This window comes from Neovison vison, chromosome 13 (genome assembly GCF_020171115.1).
Source record: "Neovison vison isolate M4711 chromosome 13, ASM_NN_V1, whole genome shotgun sequence".
Taxonomy (NCBI): Eukaryota; Metazoa; Chordata; class Mammalia; order Carnivora; family Mustelidae; genus Neogale; species Neogale vison.
Genome location: NC_058103.1, coordinates 39513304 through 39534649, shown reverse-complemented (window position 1 = coordinate 39534649; position 21346 = coordinate 39513304). Strand labels below are relative to the sequence as shown.

The window sequence follows — 21346 nt, the reverse complement described above, 5'->3', positions numbered from 1 at the left end:
ACTGTTTAAAATCTCCTTTCTTTGAAGTGAAACAACATGGGGCTCCTGGGTGGCTCAGTAGGTTAAAGCCCCTGCCTTCAGCTTGAGTTATGGTCCCAGGGTCCTGGGATCGAGCCCCGCATCGGGCTCTCTGCTCAGCGGGGAGCCTGCTTCCTCCTATCTGCCTACCTCTCTGCCTGCTTGTGATCTCTATCTGTCAAATAAATAAATAAAATCTTAAAAAAAAAAAGAATTGAAACAACATAAATATGTTGCTTAAAATGTTAAACTTTAATGAAAGAAATTTCTTATTTAACTCTTCAGTTATTTTGTCTTTATGAAATATATTTGGTGCCATCTCTGAACATGTTTGTTTCTCTCAAATGTGGAACCCCTAATTCCTACAAATGTATCAGATTTTTTCACCATTAAAAAATCAGTTCAGTAGTCAATTTTTAAAAATAATTCTTCTTTAAAGACTTTATTTATTTGATATATATAGAGAGATTACAAGTAGGTAGAGAGGCAGGCAGAGAGAGAGGGGGAAGCAGGCTCCCTGCTGAGCAGAGAGCCCCATGCGGGGCTCCATCCCAAGACCCTGAGATCATGACCTGAGCCAAAAGCAGAGGTTTAACCCACTGAGCCACCCAGGCGCCCCCAAAATAATTTTTTAATTATAATTTTTTTATTCCAGTAAAATACACATAACATAAAACTTACCATTTTAACCATTTTTAAATGTACAGCTCAGTGGAATTAAATACATTAATATTGTGCAACAATCACTACCATCAATGTCCATAACTCTTCCTCTTGTAAAAATTTATGCCCATTAAACAGTACTCCCACCCCCTCCATAGCTCTACAGACATTTTTTTCAATTGTTTGTATAGTTACTAGTAATGAAAAAATGAAAAGAATTTAGAGCAAGGAAATAGTCACCTGAATCAACATATCTTAGTTTCCTTTAAGTTGAGCAATTAGCTGATAAGCTAGTTTGTACCTGACTTCCGGGATAGAATATTTTTGAGATTATATTAGTTTCTTTGTTTTCAGTAAGGCAAATCTTGATGATATATCAATTAGCAAATTCTGAAGAATTGATGTAAATGGTGTGGTAGTTCCTGTTATAAGAGATACTTCTTAGAACTCCTGAACTCCTCTTTCCCCCAGGGTATCAGATCTGCTGTTGAATCGAGAAGTTGCCTGGCAGCAGTCTTGTGTATCTGAGCTAAGTTCAGAATTGAACCTAGAATGGGAAGTGTTTCTAAAACACTATGGGAATGCTAATTAAAATTGAACTTTGGAAAAAAGAAAATAGAAAACAGTGTAGAAGTAAAGGTTTTCTGTCAAATGTTTTTGAAAGATCTATGTAAGAGTACTCTATTTTCAACCTGTTAAAATATGGATCCTTGAAGACGTATTTATTAATTGCATTGACCTTGCTAAAAACAAGGCAAGGTTGCAAAAGACAGCAAAGCAGGTTAATTATTTAGGTCTGAGTATTAGAAGTATTATTATTATTATTATTATTATTTTTATTAGAAGTATTATTATTTTTGAATAAATATTAAGAAAGTAAACTTAACATCTTGGTACATATGCTCTGTGTGTTGTTAGCTTTTTCCTCATGTAAAATGAATCTCAATATGCCATATGATTGGTGACAAATAAGAAAGTCTTTGTGCAATTAAGAGAAGATCTGTTTACTTAAGAGCTCTCAAAGGTTGTAAAAGATTATACTTGGCTATATGTGAAGGATAAATGTTGTGCAATAATGCCCCTTAGTTCCCCTTTTATAATAAATCTCAGCTGTGTGTTCAGCACAAGGGCTCAGTGCCAAAAAGAACAGGTTCAACTTGTCTGTGAGGATTTGCACCACAGTAAAGTGCACAACTGCTTTTGTAAAGGTCATTGTAGAGGTCACAGGCATGTATAGTTGAATGAAAGCAACTTTAAAAACATGGTAGAACAGATAGTGTTATTTAAGATTTGAGAATCAATGTTAACTTAAACCATTAAAAGGATAGAAAAATCAAAAAGAACCCTCACATATTCACTTTCTGTTTCTGTTTTCAAAGGGATTTAAAACAATTTGTCAACTTGGGCCAGCATATTTTAAAATAACTTCATAATTGCTTTTTTCCCAAAGATTGATTTATTTTAGAGTGACAGCGGGGGGGGGCAGGACAGAGAGGGAGAGAAGCAGACTCTCCGCTGAATGCAGAGCCTGCTGTGTGAGGCTTTTGATCCCATGGTACTGAGATCATGACCTAAGTTGAAACCAGGAGTTGGATGCTCAACTGACTGAGCCACCCAGGCGCCCCCATAATCACTTTCATAATAACTGTCCAGACTTGGAAACATTGACTAATGTTTGTTAAATTCTGAGGAGTGTTCTGAACAGAATTCGTATAATAAAGGTAGGACATGACCATGGTAAAATGAAGTGTGTGTGTGTGTGTGTGTAGGAAATGACCATGGTAAAATGGAGTGTGTGTGTGTGTGTGTCTGTGTGTGTGTGTGTCTGTGTGTGTGTGTGTGTGTCTGTGTGTGTGTGTGTGTGTGTGTGTGTGTGTGTTGGGTGGTGGGCCCAAAGGAGCATGGATGAATTCTAATGAAAATGCAGATGTGATCTAAAGGAGAATGTCTCCAGGGGTCATATTTCTTCTGAGGTTATTATTGAGTTAAAATTAACAACAAAGAAAATACTGTCTTATATTTCTATGAATCTTTTCCTCTTGATATGTCACCAATTCTATATACATTTGTGGTAAGTGGAAATAACTCAGAAATAGCAGGTGGAGAGACTATAAGACCATGATTCCAGGCAATGCAAGTTTTGAGTTTAGTGTAATGAATACCAGAAAATGATAGAACTAAGTAATTGAGTAGCTACAAAGCTTACCTAGAGTTGTGTTTTACATGGAGTTGTATCTGGTTATAGAGTGACTGTTTCTTTTTCTTTTTTCTTTTTAATGGTGATGAAAATGGCAGGCAGCCATTGTTTTCAGTATAGAGATTAATTAGTAATCTGTTAGAATATGCTTCAGCAAATGCAGCTGATTGGCAGTAGCACCTGTCTCAGCAACTGGTAGAATGTTAGTGCTTTCATCAAGCATGTAATTTCCAGAAGGGCTTCAAAGCTGTGTTCATTAAAGTCTCCCATACTAATTACTTTCTTTGTCCTCTGGGGCACTGTTTTACTAAATGTGTACCTCTCTATTTTTATTTATTCATGTAGGTATTTATGTACATATGAAGATTATAAAATAATTTTTTTAATTTAAAAAAATAAATTATGTGGTAGTCTGTCTACTATTGTATTTGTGGAACCACCATTTATGCTTACTGAACACATAATGCTCCCACCTGAAAAATTTACCAGTATTGTGATTTCTGTGCATTGCTTTTGTAATTCATATCATAAGTATAAAATATATCTGTAAATTTTGAAAAATGATCTGTTAAAGTATAGTAAAATGTGATTTAAAGGATGGGATATTATAGTCAACTGTCTAAAAAGGTAGTTTATTTCTGCATTGTTAGGAAGTCTTTTTTCTAGTTGAAATAGTCTTTCTGGGCCATATTTCAAATTATATTCAATTTACATGGATTTATAGATAAGGCACCAGTTTGTATTATTGTTTGAGGAAGGTAGTATTTTTGCTTGTTATGAAAAGAAGCCTGAACTACTAAGAGAGTATTTAAAAGAGATGAAGAAAAAAAATAAGGATGAAGCACATATCTTGGTATAGGTGAAATTTGCATCATTCTCAATGTATTATGGAAGAATTGAATGTGAATATTTTCTGAAGGTAAAATGATATGTTTTAATGAATGAGGGTAATTTTCATTTAAAAACTACCGATATACTAATATATTTTTTAAAGATTTTATTTATTTGAGACAGGCTTTTTTATGTTTCATAAATATAAAGATAAGTTGTGAAATACTTAACATAGAATCAGTTCTGGTGGTGTATCCTTTCTGTCATACCTTCACAGTGCCTATCATCCACTAAATGTTTGGATAAATAGCTGAATTTTCATATTCTAGACCTGTAACAGAAAAGTGCTTGGTGGATTTTGGCAGTATAGGCTTTAAAATCTGGGTAGGTTACTTGGCCTTGGGAAACATCAGTTTCTTTTCCTGTAAAATAGGCAAAATAATAATTATTTCAAATGTATGTGTAGTGCCTAGTACAGTGCGCAGCATATAGTAGATGTTTGGTAAATATTTTTGTGTCCTTTGCATGGAACCCCACTGTTAATAATCACATTCTGTATATGCATGACTTTAGTAAAAGACAGTTTAGGCAAAACTGCAAGTGAAAAGGGAATCAGAGAATCCTAAACATTCTATTCTATTATGTATTTAGAATGTAGAGTTTGGGGTGCCTGGCTGGCTCAGTTTGTGGAACATGTGACTCTTGATCTCAGGGTTGTAGGTTTGAGACCCATGTTGGGTGTGATGATTGCATAAAAAAATAAGATCTTAGGGAAACAAGGATGTACCTCTAATTGTATGGTGGTTTTTCTGAAGGTGGTGGCAGTGCTGATGATGTTTGTATGGTTGTGTGTGATTGAAGAGAGCAGTTTGGGATGGTTTCAGTATTCATACCATTTGTTTCCTTTTAGGACAGAAAAGGATAAACTCAGTTCCAGCTTGGCTTAGGTTTTTACTTATTTTCTATAATGGAAATGACATGGGAACTGCTCATTTTGTAGTTAAATTATCTCAAATAGAATTAAGTTTGTTATATAGTTTTTGGGGATGATATCTTTGGAGTAGGGGATTGGAGTAAGTGGGATACTGTGGGTCATTACAAAACACTTGTTCATTCATGATGCAAACATTCCTAATATGTACCAAGCAGTGTACTAGGCACAGGAAGTTTAGTTCTGAATAAAGTGAGATTTTTTTAATTATTCAAGCTTTCTGCTACCTTTTCACTAAAAAATATTTCTCCTCCAGAAGACTAATAATCTTCCTTTATGGTATTTTTTGTTTTGCTAATATAATAGTAGTATTTGTAGGGAACTATATAAAGCAATTTTTTTACTTTATTACATTCAGAAATGTAGACTTATGTATAAATTGCCATTATGATTGGTAACTAAAATTTCACCTAAAGTGGCAAGATAAGAATTCTTTCTGGGAACTGTTTTTGTAATTACTCAAAGCAAATTAACTAAAATGCTGTATGTCTGAAAAGTTTTAAAAATTTCCAGCAAATTCTGTTTTTCTTAAAATTAATGCAGACTCTTTTAAGGAGGCAAGTTTTGTCTCACCGAATAGTCTTCTTGATGTTTTTCTTTTCTGATCTTTTTATAGAAACAGATATGATTTGCTGGACACTCTGTCCTTTTGGCAACAAATGGTAGTTCAGTAGCAAGACAAGCATCAGAGAAAGAATGTGAAAATAATGCTTTCAACACTACCTCATTTATCAGTACTTAAGGAAAAATAAAACCTAGAACCACAAAAATAAAAGAAAATAAAATATCTTCCTGGGACCCTATTTTTTCTTTAAGCTACTGCTGTATCTATTTTCATTTTATCTTAAAATTTAATAAAAATAATAATCACGTTTGCTCAGTGTTTCTATTTCCTCAATTCTCATTCTTTCTTCTATCATTTATATTCTGGCTCCTACTTTCACTACTGTACTGAAGCTGCCCTTAGAATTGAATTCCCTTCACTAGAAATGATCTTTCTTCCCTTCCATTTCAGCCCCATTCAGCCTTCATAGTCCATCTCAAATGTCATTTTTTCCCTAAGGATTCAGTTGAATGAACATTTAAATACCTGTCGTATGTAACCAAGTCGTATCATACATACATTTAACTTATTTGAATTCAACTAAAGTTGAAAACACAAAACTAGGGAGAAAAGTATGGTTGGCAAAAACAAGCCAACTGCTTTATCTGCTTTTGCACAGAACACACGGTCATCTATTCCAGTACTGGAGGAAAAACTAGTTTATTTATATAAAGCAATTACAATATGTATAGAGCAATGTATAGTTTACTTTATGGGCTATTTAAGGGATTTTTTTGAGAGGTTATTTTGACCAGTTTTTGCCTTTTTGCCTTCCTCTGACCTTAGAACCTTCAAGATGTGACTTCACTGTTGTAGCTTTGTTGAATTTAAGTCAGTCACATTACTTAGAGTCCTTCTATATAACATTTGGAGTTCTCTGATTTTTTAGGTGTAGAGCTATCTGAGGCAGAGATAACTAGCTTGTTAGTTTCTTTCCTGTCTTATCTTTGCATTTTTCAGGAGATAAATTTGTATAAATGCAGTTTTTGTCAAAACAGGTAGAAGCATGGGGGGCAAATGCTATTCCTTTGTATTTCATGTTCATCTCTGTAGCTTGAGACCCTTGGCTTTCTGAAAACTCATGGCATATGTCCACAAACATATTGTTGAATTTAGTTTCTATATGAACCATAGTAGTTCTACACCAACACAAAGGAATTTATAGAAATGCTTTTTAAAAAATATGTAGAGCTTGGTTATGATGATATTTGAGATGCTTTATTAATATTAATCTTTTTAAAAGATATTGTTTCCTAATTTCCCTCCATTTTAAGTATCTACATATGCTAAATTTTTAAGTTTTTTCTCAAGGAATAATTTATGTTTGTATAACAGTAAGAAACAAAATATAATAACAATACACACAAATATATTTGTATAACAATAATTTTAAAGCTATTATCATTAAAGGATGTTTTTCTCTGTGATTTTGAACACTAAATGTTTTATGTTGTAGTGAGGGAATTACAAATGACTTTAGTTAACAAAGCCTTAAAGTAATTCTACTATAGTAACTAGATTGTGATGAGGTTTCCAGGGCCAATGGGATAGAAATTGTTTTTGGAGACTTGGCTTAGGCAAGCAAGGGTATAACTCTTTTAGGACCATTTGCTTTCTAATGATGAACAAGAAGCTCAAGCCCAGCTAGATACAGAAATTCTTCTTTAATGTTTTAAAGCATAGATTACATATTTGAATGGAACTGATCATCACTAAAGAACTAGGAAAATATGGTGCTATACCTAATGTATTCAGGATGAGGCATTTTTCATACTCTGAAAAAACGTGCCCTTTTTTGAGAAGGAATATTCTGGAGAAAAATTGGTCCTGTAACTATTAGGCACCGTATTTTAAAAGATAAGGAATACTCAATAAAGGCTGATTTGTGAGAATCAGCATTAAAAGCTGAAAAGAGCAAACCGTATAATTTTTATTTTTATATTTTTTAATTTTTAGAAAAAGGTATATTCTCTTCATTACAAAACATGCATTCAGAAAGCGAATGTAGTCTCATGATTCTAGTAGAGACTTGAGAATCTGGTTATTCATGCTTTTTTTTTCTCACTGGCTGTTTCTCTGGTCATATTTAGAATAAAATTATTCTACATTAAATTTGGGGAAAATTATTTTTATTTTTATGACATATTATGAGGTAATGGCTTTTTTCTACTTAGTGGTCATGAAGTCATAGCAGGTTAGATCTGGAAGACCATCTAGACCAACCTCCAGTTCACTTCCTACATCCCCATTTTAGATTATGAAAATGAAACTGAGAATTTTATCACCTCATTCATTTTATTTTATTTTTTAAAAATAACATTTTATTTTTAAGTAATCTCTATATCTAGTGTGGGGCTCAGACTTACAACCTTGAGACCAGGAATCACATGCTCCACCAACTAAGCCAGCCAGGCGCCCCTCCCTCAGTTCATTTTAGTTTAGAGGCAGTGCCAACATAAATATTGAGTTACCTCTTACCATGTAGGGTCTTATCCCTCATTGACCTTAATACTGTTTACTATAACTTTTTGAAAGAAATTAGAGAAAGCCATTTGTTTGGGGGGAAAAATGAATTGTACTTACCATAAAATTCTGCACGGCCAGGAAGTTATTACTATGCAGCTGTTGCAGCGATGACAAGCTGATATCACCCTAGAATGACCAGAACAGCATAGTATAAAAATTGCTCTGCTTGCTACCCCAAAAATTTAAGAACAACTGAATTACCAAGAAAATATTACTTAGAGTGAGCAGATAGAAGGCAGTGCCAGGTATATGATTCACTATGCTGTTGCAAAATTGTGTGAGAATACATACACACACACACCACACAATTAAAAAATCTATCTATATCCATATACAGATGCGTACATATATATGCACAAATGAAAAACACATGAGGGGCGCCTGGGTGGCTCAGTGGTTTAAGCCTCTGCCTTCGGCTCAGGTCATGATCTCGGGGTCCTGGGATCGAGCCCCATGTTGGGCTCTCTGCTCAGCGGGGAGCCTGCTTCCCCCTCTCTCTCTGCCTGCCTCTCTGCCTACTTGTGATCTCTCTCTATCAAATGAATGAATAAAAATCTTAAAAAAAAAAGAAAAAAAAAGAAAAACACATGTGTATGACATATTTAAATTATTAGGACACTAACCAACATAGAAATAGTATTTCAGAAAAAACAGTTGATGTTCTAAGATGCGCCCAAAGATACTTTCTTTGGAAATAATAACCAGGATTGTAGTGGTTTAATGCTTCAAGAACACTGAAATATTCAGGTTTTTAATTCCCTATGGCAGTATGACACACCCTGTAGGATTTGATAAATTTAAGATGTGAAAGGACTTAGTTTATGAAGACAACTACCACTATCACTGTTTTCTTTCTTTCTTTCTTCTTCTTCTTTTTTTTTTTTTGGTTTGTTTTTGTTTTTGTTTTGCATTTAGATAATTCAGAGACTTAAAAGTAGAAATCACAATCTCATCAGAAAGTTATTGGAATATAAGCTCCCTGAGTGCAGGGCTTGTATCTGTTTTGATCACTGCTGGAGTTTTTAGTTTTGGACATACAGGTAGTATTCAGTATTTGTTATGTGAATGGGTGATGATAACCACGGGATACCACAGTATCATCTGAAATTTTGTTAAAATGAATTCTTAAGTGGCTAAAGACACCTTTCCAGCCTAGGGATAAAAAGAATTCATGGGCTTTCTGTAGTAGGTAAGTGAAAGAAAACAATATTAAAGTTTGGAGAAGGTGGAGTTGTATTCCTTATGTGCCTTTATAGTACATGTGATTAACAAAGTTTCAATTGTTTATGCTTAGTAAGAGCATTCTTAAATTTATAGAATATGGAAACCTGACTCTTACAGTTTTCCTAGTGTTCATATTGGTATACCTTTTGGCCATTCATATGCCCTTTTATATTATTCAGGGTTCTAACAAAGCATCAAGTAGTTCTTTCTTGCCAGGCACTGTGCTGTACACATTGCAGCGAACATAGGGCTTTATAGTCTAATGGGAGAGATAGATGTTAAACAGATAACTCTATACAGTTTAACAAGCTTATAGGGCTTATTAGCAAATATACTAAAGATGAGACTAGCCTGGCAAGTAAGTCATTTAAGCAAGACAGAAAAATGAAGAGTCCTTAAAATTGTGTTGAAGGATTTTCAGAATCATTCAGTCTATCACCCTTAATTACTAATACTTTATGAATTACAGCCTCTTCTATGGTACTTAGCAAAAAATTATATACTGATTTTATGAAAGGATGTTTTCATTTTTAGTATTTTTTTCAAGTTTCTGGTTTTTTTTTTAAAAGATTTTATTTATTTATTTGACAGACAGAGATCACAAGTAGGCAGAGAGGCAGGTAGAGAGAGAGAGAGAGAGGAGGAAGCAGGCTCCCCGCTGAGCAGAGAGCCCGATGTGGGGCTCTATCCCAGAACCCTGGGATCATAACCTGAGCGGAAGGTAGAGGCCTTAACCCACTGAGCCACCCAGGCACCCCTCAAGTTTCTATTTTAATTTCAGTTAACATCCAGTATTATATTACTTCTAGGTGTACAATATAGTGATTCAACAATTCCATATATCACCTTGTGCTCATCACAACAAGTTCATTCCTTCATTTTTAGTATTTTTATTATTGCTTATTTCAATAGCCTTATACTAATGATTACTATCATTAATATTGCTATTGCTATTGCTTTATTTTTATTAGAAAATAATATATTTTCTTTAGTAATGTTATTGTAAATGGTTGCTACATTCCAAAAGTGTGTGTGTATATCTCTTTTAACATAATGACCAGAAGTTTTTTAAAATAAAAGTTGCTTTTAGAGTTAATTCCATTTCCTATTGAGTGGATTCCAGAAATCTAGATCATACAATTTTTCATTTGGAATTAAATCCTCATTTTAGAATCAGCACAAAAGGTAGTCTGTGCTTTTCCTTTATTTGACGAGAAAGAATAATGATACTGTTTATTATGTATGGATGCTCTAACAGTTAAGTTTTAGTAAATAATAAACTATTTTTTATAGTAGACTTGAAATTTGCTAAATAAGAAGAGTTAAAGAATATATTTCAAATTATACATAAAATTATAACCATGTATAATTACCTTGGTTGACATTTCAGTGTAATGGAATCTTATAATATGTAGTCGTTTGCCCGGTTTCTTTCACTTAGCATAATGTTCTTGAAGTTCACTTATGTTGCAGCACATAAAAATTTTTTATTCCTTTTTGTTGCTGAATGGTATTCAGCATATTTTATTAATATTAGATTATGAGTTAATATTCATACTGTATTGAATATACCTCATTTTCTAACTCATTCACCAGTTGAAGGACATGTAGACTGTTTCCACTATTTGGCTACTATGAATAAGGCTGTGAGGAATATCTCATACAAGTCTTTGTGTGGTCATATGTTTTCATTTCTCTTGGCTAGACACTGTGAAGTACTAAGTCATAATACATTATTTGTACACTTAAGAAAAACTGCTGAACTGATTTCCAAAGTGGTGGCACCATTGTACATGCTCATTAGAGTGTATAAGGGTTCTAGTTTCTCCACATCCTCAGTAAAACTTTTTTTTTTGTTTGTCTGTTTGATTATAATCATCTAGTGGGTGAAGTAGTATTTCATTGTGGTTGTAATTTGCATTTTTCTCAAATGTTGAGCATCTTTTCATGTACTTATTTGCCATTGTGTATCATCTTTGGTGAAATGTCCCATTAATTCAGCTGTGATAGATCACTAGTGCATCATGTAGTTTGATTTCCTTAATCTGGTAATTTGGATAATATAATACTGTCTTGGTGGAAATATCACATTCAGTTACTAATTTGCATCCAGATTTGAGATACTCTTTTGCCTCCAGTCACTTAAAACTGCCAACACTGGGGCACCTGGGGGGCTCAGTTGGTTGGGCTCTGCCTTCAGCTCGGGTCATGATCCCAGGGTCTTGGGATTGAGCCCCATGTTGGGCTTCCTGCTCATTGGCGAGTCTGCTTCTTCCTTTCCTTCTGCTCCTATGTGCGCACGCTCTCTCTTTCCCAAATAAATAAATCTTACTCAAAAACAAAAACAAAAAAAACCCCAACACTTTCCTCATTGGACTTGCATGACATTTTGTCTGTTGCTGACTTAATTTTAATTTTAATTATGTCAATGATTGCCCGTAAGTTCTTTCCCAGCTTTAGATTTGAGAAATTCAGCATCTCTCTCACACCAAGTTTTTTTTGGGAAAGATCGATTGACTGTTACAAAGCTAAGTTGTGCGTTATTTATGAACTTTGTTTTTATCATTATCATGGTAAACAGAATTACCACTGAGTGATGTTTACTGTTCTCTAAATGCCATAGTTTAAAAAAAATCCTTTTTGAGCCTGCGTTGTTTTGACCAAATCTAAGTTATTAGAATTTGTATAAAAATTTATCTTGATCTACAGTTTACTTATTAAGATCAAACTTTTAAATTGAGCAATCATCACTATATTATCTAAAAATAAGATATTAAAAATTATATGGTAGAACCCATACTGACAGGAATTAGGAGATTTGACTCTTACTACATGACTTTTGGAAAATTTATATTTTAAATGGTTCTTTTTTCATAAAATAAGGAAGTCAGGGGAGAAGAACACAGACTTTAGAATCTAACAGAACTGGCTTCTAATTCTCAACCTGCCATTAATACAGAGTGACCTTGCCAAGTCACATATATAAACCCCTGTTCCTTATCTGTAAGGTAGGAGTAATAGTATTTATCTCATAAAACTGTTATGAATACTAATGAAATAATGCATAAAAAGTCCTTAGACCAGTGCTGGGCACTGAGTAAATAATGTTAACTGTTATTATATTAGGTGATCTTTTATGTACCCACAAACTTGCAGAAAAGATTTTGCCTTATATGATTTCATAACTTTAGTGACTTGGGCTTTATTGTTGGTATTTAGTGAACGATCACTTTTAGTATGTTTCCACTGTAATGGCTTAAGAGAGTCTATCTTTTTGAGTATTATTTTCTTTGGAAAGTATTCTAGCTCTTGAAAATACCCATTGTGTATCATCTTTTCTGGGCCTTGCATGATTTATAAAATGCAAATGGAGTAATTCAGTAGGCCTCTAAATTTTCTTCCTTTAATTTTTGTAATTTTTCTTTTTCATCCCCCCCCCACCTAACAATGTGAATTTTTTTATCATAATATTCTGGAATTTTTATATCATATGGAAGGAGAATTTAGTACTTGGCAGCTTATGAAGAAGACACTTTGAAACAGGAATGTCAAAATGTCACTCAAAATAACCGGCTTAGGCAGTCCTTTTCTTAACCTGTGTAACCCCCTGTGCTCAGTTTCATTGTTCACAGATTGGATTTCTGTGAGATAGTATAAGATTTAGTTTGACAGTCTGATGTTTATTTAGAAAAGCTGTGAAACATATGGAGGTTAAGGGTTGAAATAATGTTAACAGACTTTTCTAGGTATTTCACTTCTTTTTTTCCTGTGTATTACTCTAGCCAGGTAAATGAGTAAATAGAATATCTAAAACCCATTTTTTAAAAATTGTGATAAAATATGTATAACATAAATTTTACCATTTTAACTCTTTTTAAGGATTTTTTTTAAAGATTTATTTATTTGAGAGAGAATGAGCAAGAAGGGAAGACTGAGTGAGAATCTCAAGCCGACTCCATGCTTAGCTGGAGCCCACCAACATGGGGCTCTATCTCAGGACCATGAGATTATAACCTGAGCTGAAACCAAGAGTCAAATGATTGACTGACTCCACCATCTAGGGCCCCCAAGTATATGGTTCTTGATATCAAATACATTCATATTGTAGCGTATCCATCTCCAGACTTTTTCAGACTTCTCCAACTACAACTCTATACCTATTAAAAACTAACACCCCATCCCCTTCTTGCCTCACCCTAGCTTCTGGCAACCACCATTCTACTTTCTATGAGTTTGACTACTCTAGTAACCTCAGGTAATTGGAATCATATAATGTTTGTCTTTTTGTAAGTGGCTTTTTTCACTTAGCATATTTTTAAGATTCACCTATGTTTTAACATGTGTCAAAATTTCTTCCTTTTTAAGGCTAAATAATATTCCATTGTGTGTTCATTCATCCATCCATGGACACCTGGATTGCTCCTGTGGCTACTGTGAATTATGATGCTATGAACATGGGTGTGCAAATATTTGTTCTATTCTTGCTTTTACTACTTTTGTGTATGTACCCAAGAATGGAATTTTTGGCCCGAATGGTAATTCTTTTTTTTTTTTTTTTTTTAAGATTTTTTATTTATTTATTTGACAGATAGAGATCACAAGTAGGCAGAGAGGCAGGCAGAGAGAGAGAGAGGGAAGCAGGCTCCCCGCTGAGCAGAGAGCCCGATGCGGGACTCGATCCCAGGACTCTGAGATCATGACCTGAGCCGAAGGCAGCGGCTTAACCTACTGAGCCACCCAGGCGTCCCCCGAATGGTAATTCTATAGTTAAAATTTTGAGGAATCATGATCCTGTTTTCTATAGTGGCTGTGCCATTTTACATTCCCATCAGCAATGCACATTGGTTCCAATATATGTTTATTTTTTATAAATATATATTTTTATCCCCAGGGGTACAGGTCTGTGAATCGCCAGGTTTACACACTTCACAGTACTCACCAAAGCACATACCCTCCCCAGTGGTTCCAATTTTTATACATCCTTGCCAAAACTTGTTATTTTCTGTGATTTTTTAAAAAAGATTTTATTTATTTATTTGACAGACAGAGATCACAAGTAAGCAGAGAGGCAGGCAGAGAGAGAGGAGTAAGCAGGCCCCCCCCCCCCAGCAGAGAGCCCAATGCGGGGCTCCATCCTAGGACCCTGGGATCATGACCTGAGCTGAAGGCAGAGGCTTTAACCCACTGAGCCACCCAGGCACCCCTATTTTTTGTGGTTTTATTTGTTTGTTTGTTTTGGATAATAGCCATCCTAAATAGTCATGGGTGTTAAGTGGCATATTATTGTGGTTTTGATTTGCATTTTCTTAATGACCAGTGTCGTTAAGCATCTTTTCATGTGCTTAATGGCAGTTTGTATATCTTTGGGGGAAATGTCTATTCAAGTCCTTTGTCAATGTTTGATGAAGGACTTTTGAGGTCACCTTGTCAGGGAAGCTATTAATACATGATAGTGAACAAGCTAGGGTGATGCTAAATGGGATTAAAACTTGTTGAAGAGAAAAACCGCAAGTCAGATGCAAACATTGTCATGTTCCTCACTGCGTCAGTTGTACTTTATCACTTTTAAGTTATGGTTTTTATTTGTTGATTTATGTAAATAAAAGAGAAAAATGTACTTTATTAGTAATTTAGGGGAAAAGGGAAACTAAGGGAGGTAACAACAGAAATCAACTAGAAAATGGTGGAACAAATAACTAGAGGAGCTAGTTTTTGTTAAAAAGTTAGGAAATAAAGAACTTGATGAACACTATACAAAGATAAAGAACAGAACTAGACTTAGAATCTGAAAACATGGACAATATAAAAAATAGGGATTTTTGAAAAATAGAATCCATGCTCAGCAAAAAAAAAAAAGAATCTACGCTCACTTGTATGATAAACCTCAGTTTAATGATGTTATATGGCTGAATGGCATTTTATTTTGCATCTGTATAATCAAATACAGTGCTTTTCTTTTGGTTATTCAGTAATTATTTGTTTTCAGAAAAGTCCTAGATGTTTTATTCAATTTAGTTTATAGCACAAAATCCCCTGTGTGTGTATGTAAGTAGATATCATATACACATTTTTGGTAAGTAACCTTGATTTCATTGTGAAGACTTAAGAGAGTGGATGTTTATGTGGCAAAATTTTGTGGAGGATAATTTCATTAGTGTTTTTCCCTAATTAGGGCTTTCAAGAAAACACTGATTTTACCAAAATTCTCAGAGCTGTGTAATTAAGTAGGAAATGTGAGGAGGGACTGAGCTTTTTTTTTTTTTTTAAAGATTTTATTTATTTATTTGACAGTCAGGGATCACAAGTAGGCAGAGAAGCAGGCAGAGAGAGAGAGGAAGGGAAGCAGGCTCCCCGCTGAGCAGAGAGCCCGACGTGGGGCTCGATCCCAGGACCCCGGGATCATGACCTGAGCCGAAGGCAGAGACTTTAACCAAACACTGAGCCACCCAGGCGCCCCGGGACTGAGTTTTTATATTTGCTGAATTCTACCATTTGTGTTGAATAGCTATTTTAAGGCTGAAATTGAATTTAATGATGGATTTGGCTTGCTTCTTTTATTTTTATTTATTTATTTTTAAGATTTATTTTCTTATTTGAGAGAGTGAGTGAGTGAGAGAGAGAACACACAAGCCTGAAGAGAGGCAGTAGGAGAGGGAGAAGCATACTCTCCACTGAGCAGGGAGCCCGATGTGGGGCTCCATCCCTGAGATCATGACCTGAGCTGAAGGCAGCTGCTTAACCAGCTGAGCCACCCAAGTCCCCCAGTTTTCTTTCAAATAATATGTAAATTACTATAAGCTATAAAACTATATAAAACTAGTTTAGGTTTATAAAAGTATAAAATGTGGATTTCAGCAATATAATAAATTGTACCCATGAATTGGCAGACTTCATGGATAATATTTTTAAATTTTATTTCCTTTTAAAATTACTTTACACCCTGTATGGGGCTCAAACTCAGGACCCTGAGATCAACACTTGTATGCTCCACTGGCTGAGCCAGCAAGACCTCCCTATGGATATTTTTATTTTTTATTTTAAATTTTTTAAAAAAATATTTATTTATTTTAGAGTAGGGGAAGGTCAGAGGGAGAGGGAGAGAGTTCTAAGCAGATTCCATGCTGAGCAGGGAGCTGACTCAGGGCTCATTTCTAGGGTCTTGAGATCACAGTGTGAGTGGAAACCAAGAGTCCAATGCTTAACTGACCGTGCCACCTAGGTGTCCCAGGATAATATTTTTCAAGTGAGGAAGGAGTTTTATCTGCAAAGATGTAGTAATATGGAAGTATTATTAAAAGGTATCGCTTTCCTTAATTTTTCTAACAGGGTCAGCATATTTCATTAGCACCTATTCAAAAGCTTGAAGAAGCTCTATATGAATACCAACCACTGCAGATAGAGACATGTGGACCGCAAGTTCCTGAGCTTGAGATGTTAGGAAGACTTGGGTAAGTGTCTAGGAACTTCTCTTTGAGGGACTAATGTTTAAGGCTTATCTGTTAGTATTTAAGTTTATTTAAGTTTAAGTTACACTTTTAAAAAAATTCTTAGATTTTGAAGTTTAGAACTTTACTCTTTTGTGAAAAATGAATGCCTAATAGTAAGTGTACACATTTTTTGTATGTTTTGTTAGGTCTTTTAAGATTAAGATTGGTTTGTATTAGTTTTTTTAATGATGTTGTTGGCAGCTATATTGAAGTAACTGTTCATTTTCAGCTTACTCTGTTAATTAAAAATAGGAGCTTAATTTAGTCATTAATAAGCCAATAAAAATATGAGAGTTGACTTTGCCATGAAAAAGAGTAGATTTATGCATTGTCTGCTATTTACAGTATAACTATATTTATGAGAAATGAGCCACAAAATATTTTAGTCAAAGGTATAATGTATGGCTGGCCCAGTGGCTCAAAAGCCATATTATATGCATCTGTTTTGGAAATGAACCTGGGATGGTGACAGTTTTGAGGGATGGAGATGATCACAGTCTGTTTCAGGGAAGCAGGTGGTGTCTGTAGTATACTTGAAAAGTGTAGGCCAGACTTCATTGGGGAACAATTCATGTCTTAGTCTGGTATTTCAAGTTTAAGTTTTGAATGAAAAGATGATCTAGAAACCTTTGCTTCTTAGCAAAGTAAAATAGTGTAAAGAATATAATGTGAACAGAAATAATGGGTACAGTGAAACAAGTGATTAAAAAGTAATTTAAAAAGCACCCTAGCAGCAAAAACAAGATAAATAATAAAACAAACAAAAAAACCCCCCAAAACCAAAACAACAAAAGAAACCTGTATGCGTCTTCAATACCAAAATCTTGAACGTGACTCTTAGTATTATACATATGCAACTGGAGCCTCCAAGTTCGTGACTATTAAAATGATAGATAATTTGCTAATCTGCTATTTAGTAGATCTTATTATTTCTTTAGTTCTATATTTTCTTAAGGTCCTACATCTTCCAAACATGAAGCTAAGGAGATGTGAAACAAAACCTTAAAACCCGTTTGAGTCTGAGATAACAGATTTACTAAATAATTTGTGTTAAGTGCTAAAATTGAAGCTCGAGATAGACAATATAGGGTTTCATGATGTAAAAAGTTAATAGTGTTAAAGACGTTGGTTTCTTATCTCTTATTGGGTTAACAAGAGCCAGAATTCTAGATCTTTAAAATAAGTTTTCTTAAAATCTTTACTTTTATTTTAGTGAAGACAAAGTATTTAAAACAGTATTCCTTTGTTACAGGGTTTTTCATTTTCTAATAGTTTTGTCATCAAAATTACATTTGAAAGATTATGGAAATGGGCATAATAACAATGCACAAGTAAAATGTGTGACAGTAGTTAGTGCCAAGGATAGAAGAGGAAATAACTTGTTGTAATGTTCTTACAGTGTACCTGCAGTGGCATAGTTGTATCTGGAAATAGATTGTAGTAAGTTAAAAATGTTTAATGTTAACCCTCTAGCAACTGCAAAAAATGTGGGGGAAAAAAAAAAAGAGGGATGGTCAATTAGTCCATAGCAGAGAAAAATTATGAAATCATAAAAAAAATTAATGAAAAGGAGAACAGGAAGAGAGGGTGACAAAAATAAAGAAATGAAGCAATTAAGAAATAACATGGTAGTAGATTTAGTCTTAACTCTGTAATTACCTTGCATAGAAATGTTCTAAATCAGCACTATCCAATACAACTTTCTGAAATGATAGAAATAGTTTAGGTTTATGCTGTTATGTATAGTAGCCCTCAGTTTCATGTTTCTGCTGAGCACTTGAATATGTCTAGTGCAATTGAAGAACTGAATTTTATATTTTATTCAGTTTAGTTTAAATAACCATGTATGATGAGTGGCTCCCATATTGGATAGCACAGATCTGAATATTCTAAGTAATAAGCAGAGATTGCCAGATTATACCAAAAATAAGATTTATTATATGTTTTCTATAAGGAACTGGCATTATATTTAAAAATATAGTTTCTCAGAACTTTCCAAGTTTCTCTGTACTTGGATCTATAATTTGTTGTTTTTATTTTGTAAATATCTCAACCATTATTTCTTCACAGATTTTTCTTTTCATCAAAGGAATTCTTTTTGATCTTGCTATTTTTATATCTAGCATTTCCATATCATTCCTTTTTATAATTTTCATCTCTTTTCTGAAATTCCCTGTTTATACATGTTCTCTATCTTTTCCCCCCTAAGTCTTTCAACTTTAAAGTGCCGCTTTGATATCCAACATCTCTTGGTCTGGTTCTGTTGATTAGTTTATGTCATGATGATAGATTTATTTTTCCTGCTTTCTTGTATTTATTATAATTACTGTTTGAGTATTGGATATTCTTTGTGACAGAACAGCAGAACCTGAGATTTATACCCTGAAATATATATGTCCTTTTTTTCTGTCAGGGCATTAGGATAGAGAATTGAATATTAAGTAGATAGTTTGATTTTAGTTTGGGTTTTGTTGTTGTTCCAGTTGTTGCTCATAGGCTTCAACTTCTTCCAGATAGTCTCTTGCCACTTTGAGTCTAGTATGAGGGTTGGAGTGCTGGAGGGATCTTTTCAGTCTTGCTCCATTCTGTTTTCAGCAACAGGCTCTGACCACCTGAGCCACATTAAGGGTTCTCTCTTGGTGCTCCTCCCCAGCCGCAGACTGCTTTTTCCTCTTGGAGTAAGTTTTGTGATGGGAACAAGGGGATTTCTCAGTTCTCCTGTTCTAGCTTTTAGCCTTAGGAGGTCTTGGGTGCCAGAACCTCATGGTAGGGCTTTCTTGGTTTATCTGTCTCTTTCCTAGAGGCGAACAACTTTTGTTTCTTATTTTGGAGAGCAGGCAAGTTTGCTTTTCCTCTCCCAGCCCCACAACTGAACTCTCTTATGTTGGTAGGCATGGGAAGTGTTGGCTGTAAGACAGTTTTCTGTACCCCTCCCGCCCCGCCCACTTTGCATCACTGTGTTAGCATAGGTAAGAATTGGTTTCTTCCCTTTCCTCAGTAGCTGTAAGGCTTTTGTCTGTGTCAGTATAGAGTTGAGGAGGGTGACAGAAGATTTTCTACTTTTCCCCAGTGGCAGCCAACCTTTGCCTTTCCCAGCAGTTGAGTCCTGGCTGTTTGTTTGTTTTTAAGTTCATTTTCTCTTGTATTGAGTGTTCTGTTATTGCCAATTTTATTGGGTCTTTTCAGTGGAATATCCCCCTTATCTTCCTCTTTTAATCTGCTACGGTGGTGCTGTTGCTATATATATGTGTGTGTATTTAACTAACTCTTAGAAATTTGTATGAAATAGATGTAGCTTGCTTTTTTCCCAATAATTTTGAGTAAATTGTTAAATTTAATAAACGTTGGCAACTCTTCTGATTGTTTGGATCCCTTTTTGCTTTCCTTTTGCCTTTACCATTATGATTTAGATTTTAAAATGTAGGGTAAGTGTCCATTAGATAAGATATAACCATAGCATTTGTACTTTTCCCAAGTTTTTTGTACATGAAATCTTATTTGAACCTAAATAAAGGAGGCTGGATCGTGTGTGTGTGTGTGTGTGTGTGTGTGTGTGTGTGTGTGTGTTGGTGGGTGGGGGACTTTCATTAACCATTGAGTATTTAGAATACATTTAGTTCCAGAATTTTTTTTCTTTTTTTAAGATTTTATTTATTTATTTGAGAGAGAGAACACATGTGCATATGCACTGGGATTGGAAGGGAGCTCCCTGGCAGAGGGAGAGGGAGAGGCAGACTCCCTACCAAGTGGCAGGACTCCATCCCAGGACGTGGAGATCAGGACCTGAGCCAAAGACACACTTAACTGACTGAGCCATGTAGGTGCCCCCAGAATTTCTCAAAGTAGACTTTTGCTTTTCTCAGCAGAGACTATACATATATTCTGTACCCACAATAGTTACAAGGCAGATTGTTCTGATTTCAAATAAGCATGTATGTTTAAGTTAATAAACCTTGATGGTAATCATTTCTTTTAGCCACTGGTGGCTAAATAGTGTAGGAATTTCTAGATCATCAACATTGATATCAGAATTGCTAAAGAAACAGTGACTTTTTCCTGATTTAGAACTGTTTATCTACCGGGAAAGAATTCATCCCACATCTCTTTAGCCTTCTACCTTGAGAAAGGGATTGTATTCAATACAGATAGCTTTAGTGTTTGGAGCTTGGATCAGCTCAAGCAGTCTTTTTGGTAATGTTCTGACCTCATACTGAAACACCTGCTAAAATAAATTCTAAATTGATTTCTTATACTATTAGTTCATTTTCTCTTCTGGAATTATTATTTGAAGCTATATGCTATCTTATTTTTTCTTATTAAACTTTATAAATCTAAAGATATAGCTTTACCTAATACAACTTTCAGAAACATTTAGAAAGAAACTGAAGAATTTGTTCTGTGAAGTGACTTTTAAAAAAATGATTTATATCCTCAAAGGTGCTGCTTTTAGGGTAGAAGGAATATAAATTTAAATTGACTAAAGTAATAATAATTATACATCTGTCCTAAAAGTTGTCCATGTCTTGCATTTAAATAAGCCCCATTTATCCCTTTATGGTGAGATCTCCCCTTTTCCCCAGTCCTCTAGTTTCTCTTCCTCTCTCTTTTCCTATTACAACAAAATTTTCCATTTTATATTATATTATGCTACAGAGGGAACATGATCAATTTTTCTAGAGGCAAACATAATAAATTACTTATTTTTATTTTCTTATATCTGCTTTGAAATCTGTGTGACTTGGTGAAGTTAAGAAGGCTACACTTTGCACTTTCATTTTAGCTAGTGCAAAAGTACAGGGGCAAGC

At 34.5% G+C, this 21346-nt stretch overlaps 1 protein-coding gene across 2 annotated transcripts in view; it reads left to right on the top strand.

Annotated features, from left to right (window-relative positions):
- Positions 1 to 21346, top strand: part of MNAT1 (MNAT1 component of CDK activating kinase) — a 209348-nt gene that overhangs the window by 117701 nt on the left and 70301 nt on the right. Inside the window, exon 7 of one of the 2 annotated variants that reach the window (XM_044231025.1) lies at positions 16381 to 16502. The exons of the other annotated variant lie outside the window; for it this stretch is intronic. Within the exon in view, the coding sequence (XP_044086960.1) occupies positions 16381 to 16502 (122 nt within the window). The remainder of the gene's footprint in view (positions 1 to 16380; positions 16503 to 21346) is intronic. 2 annotated transcript variants of the gene reach the window in all.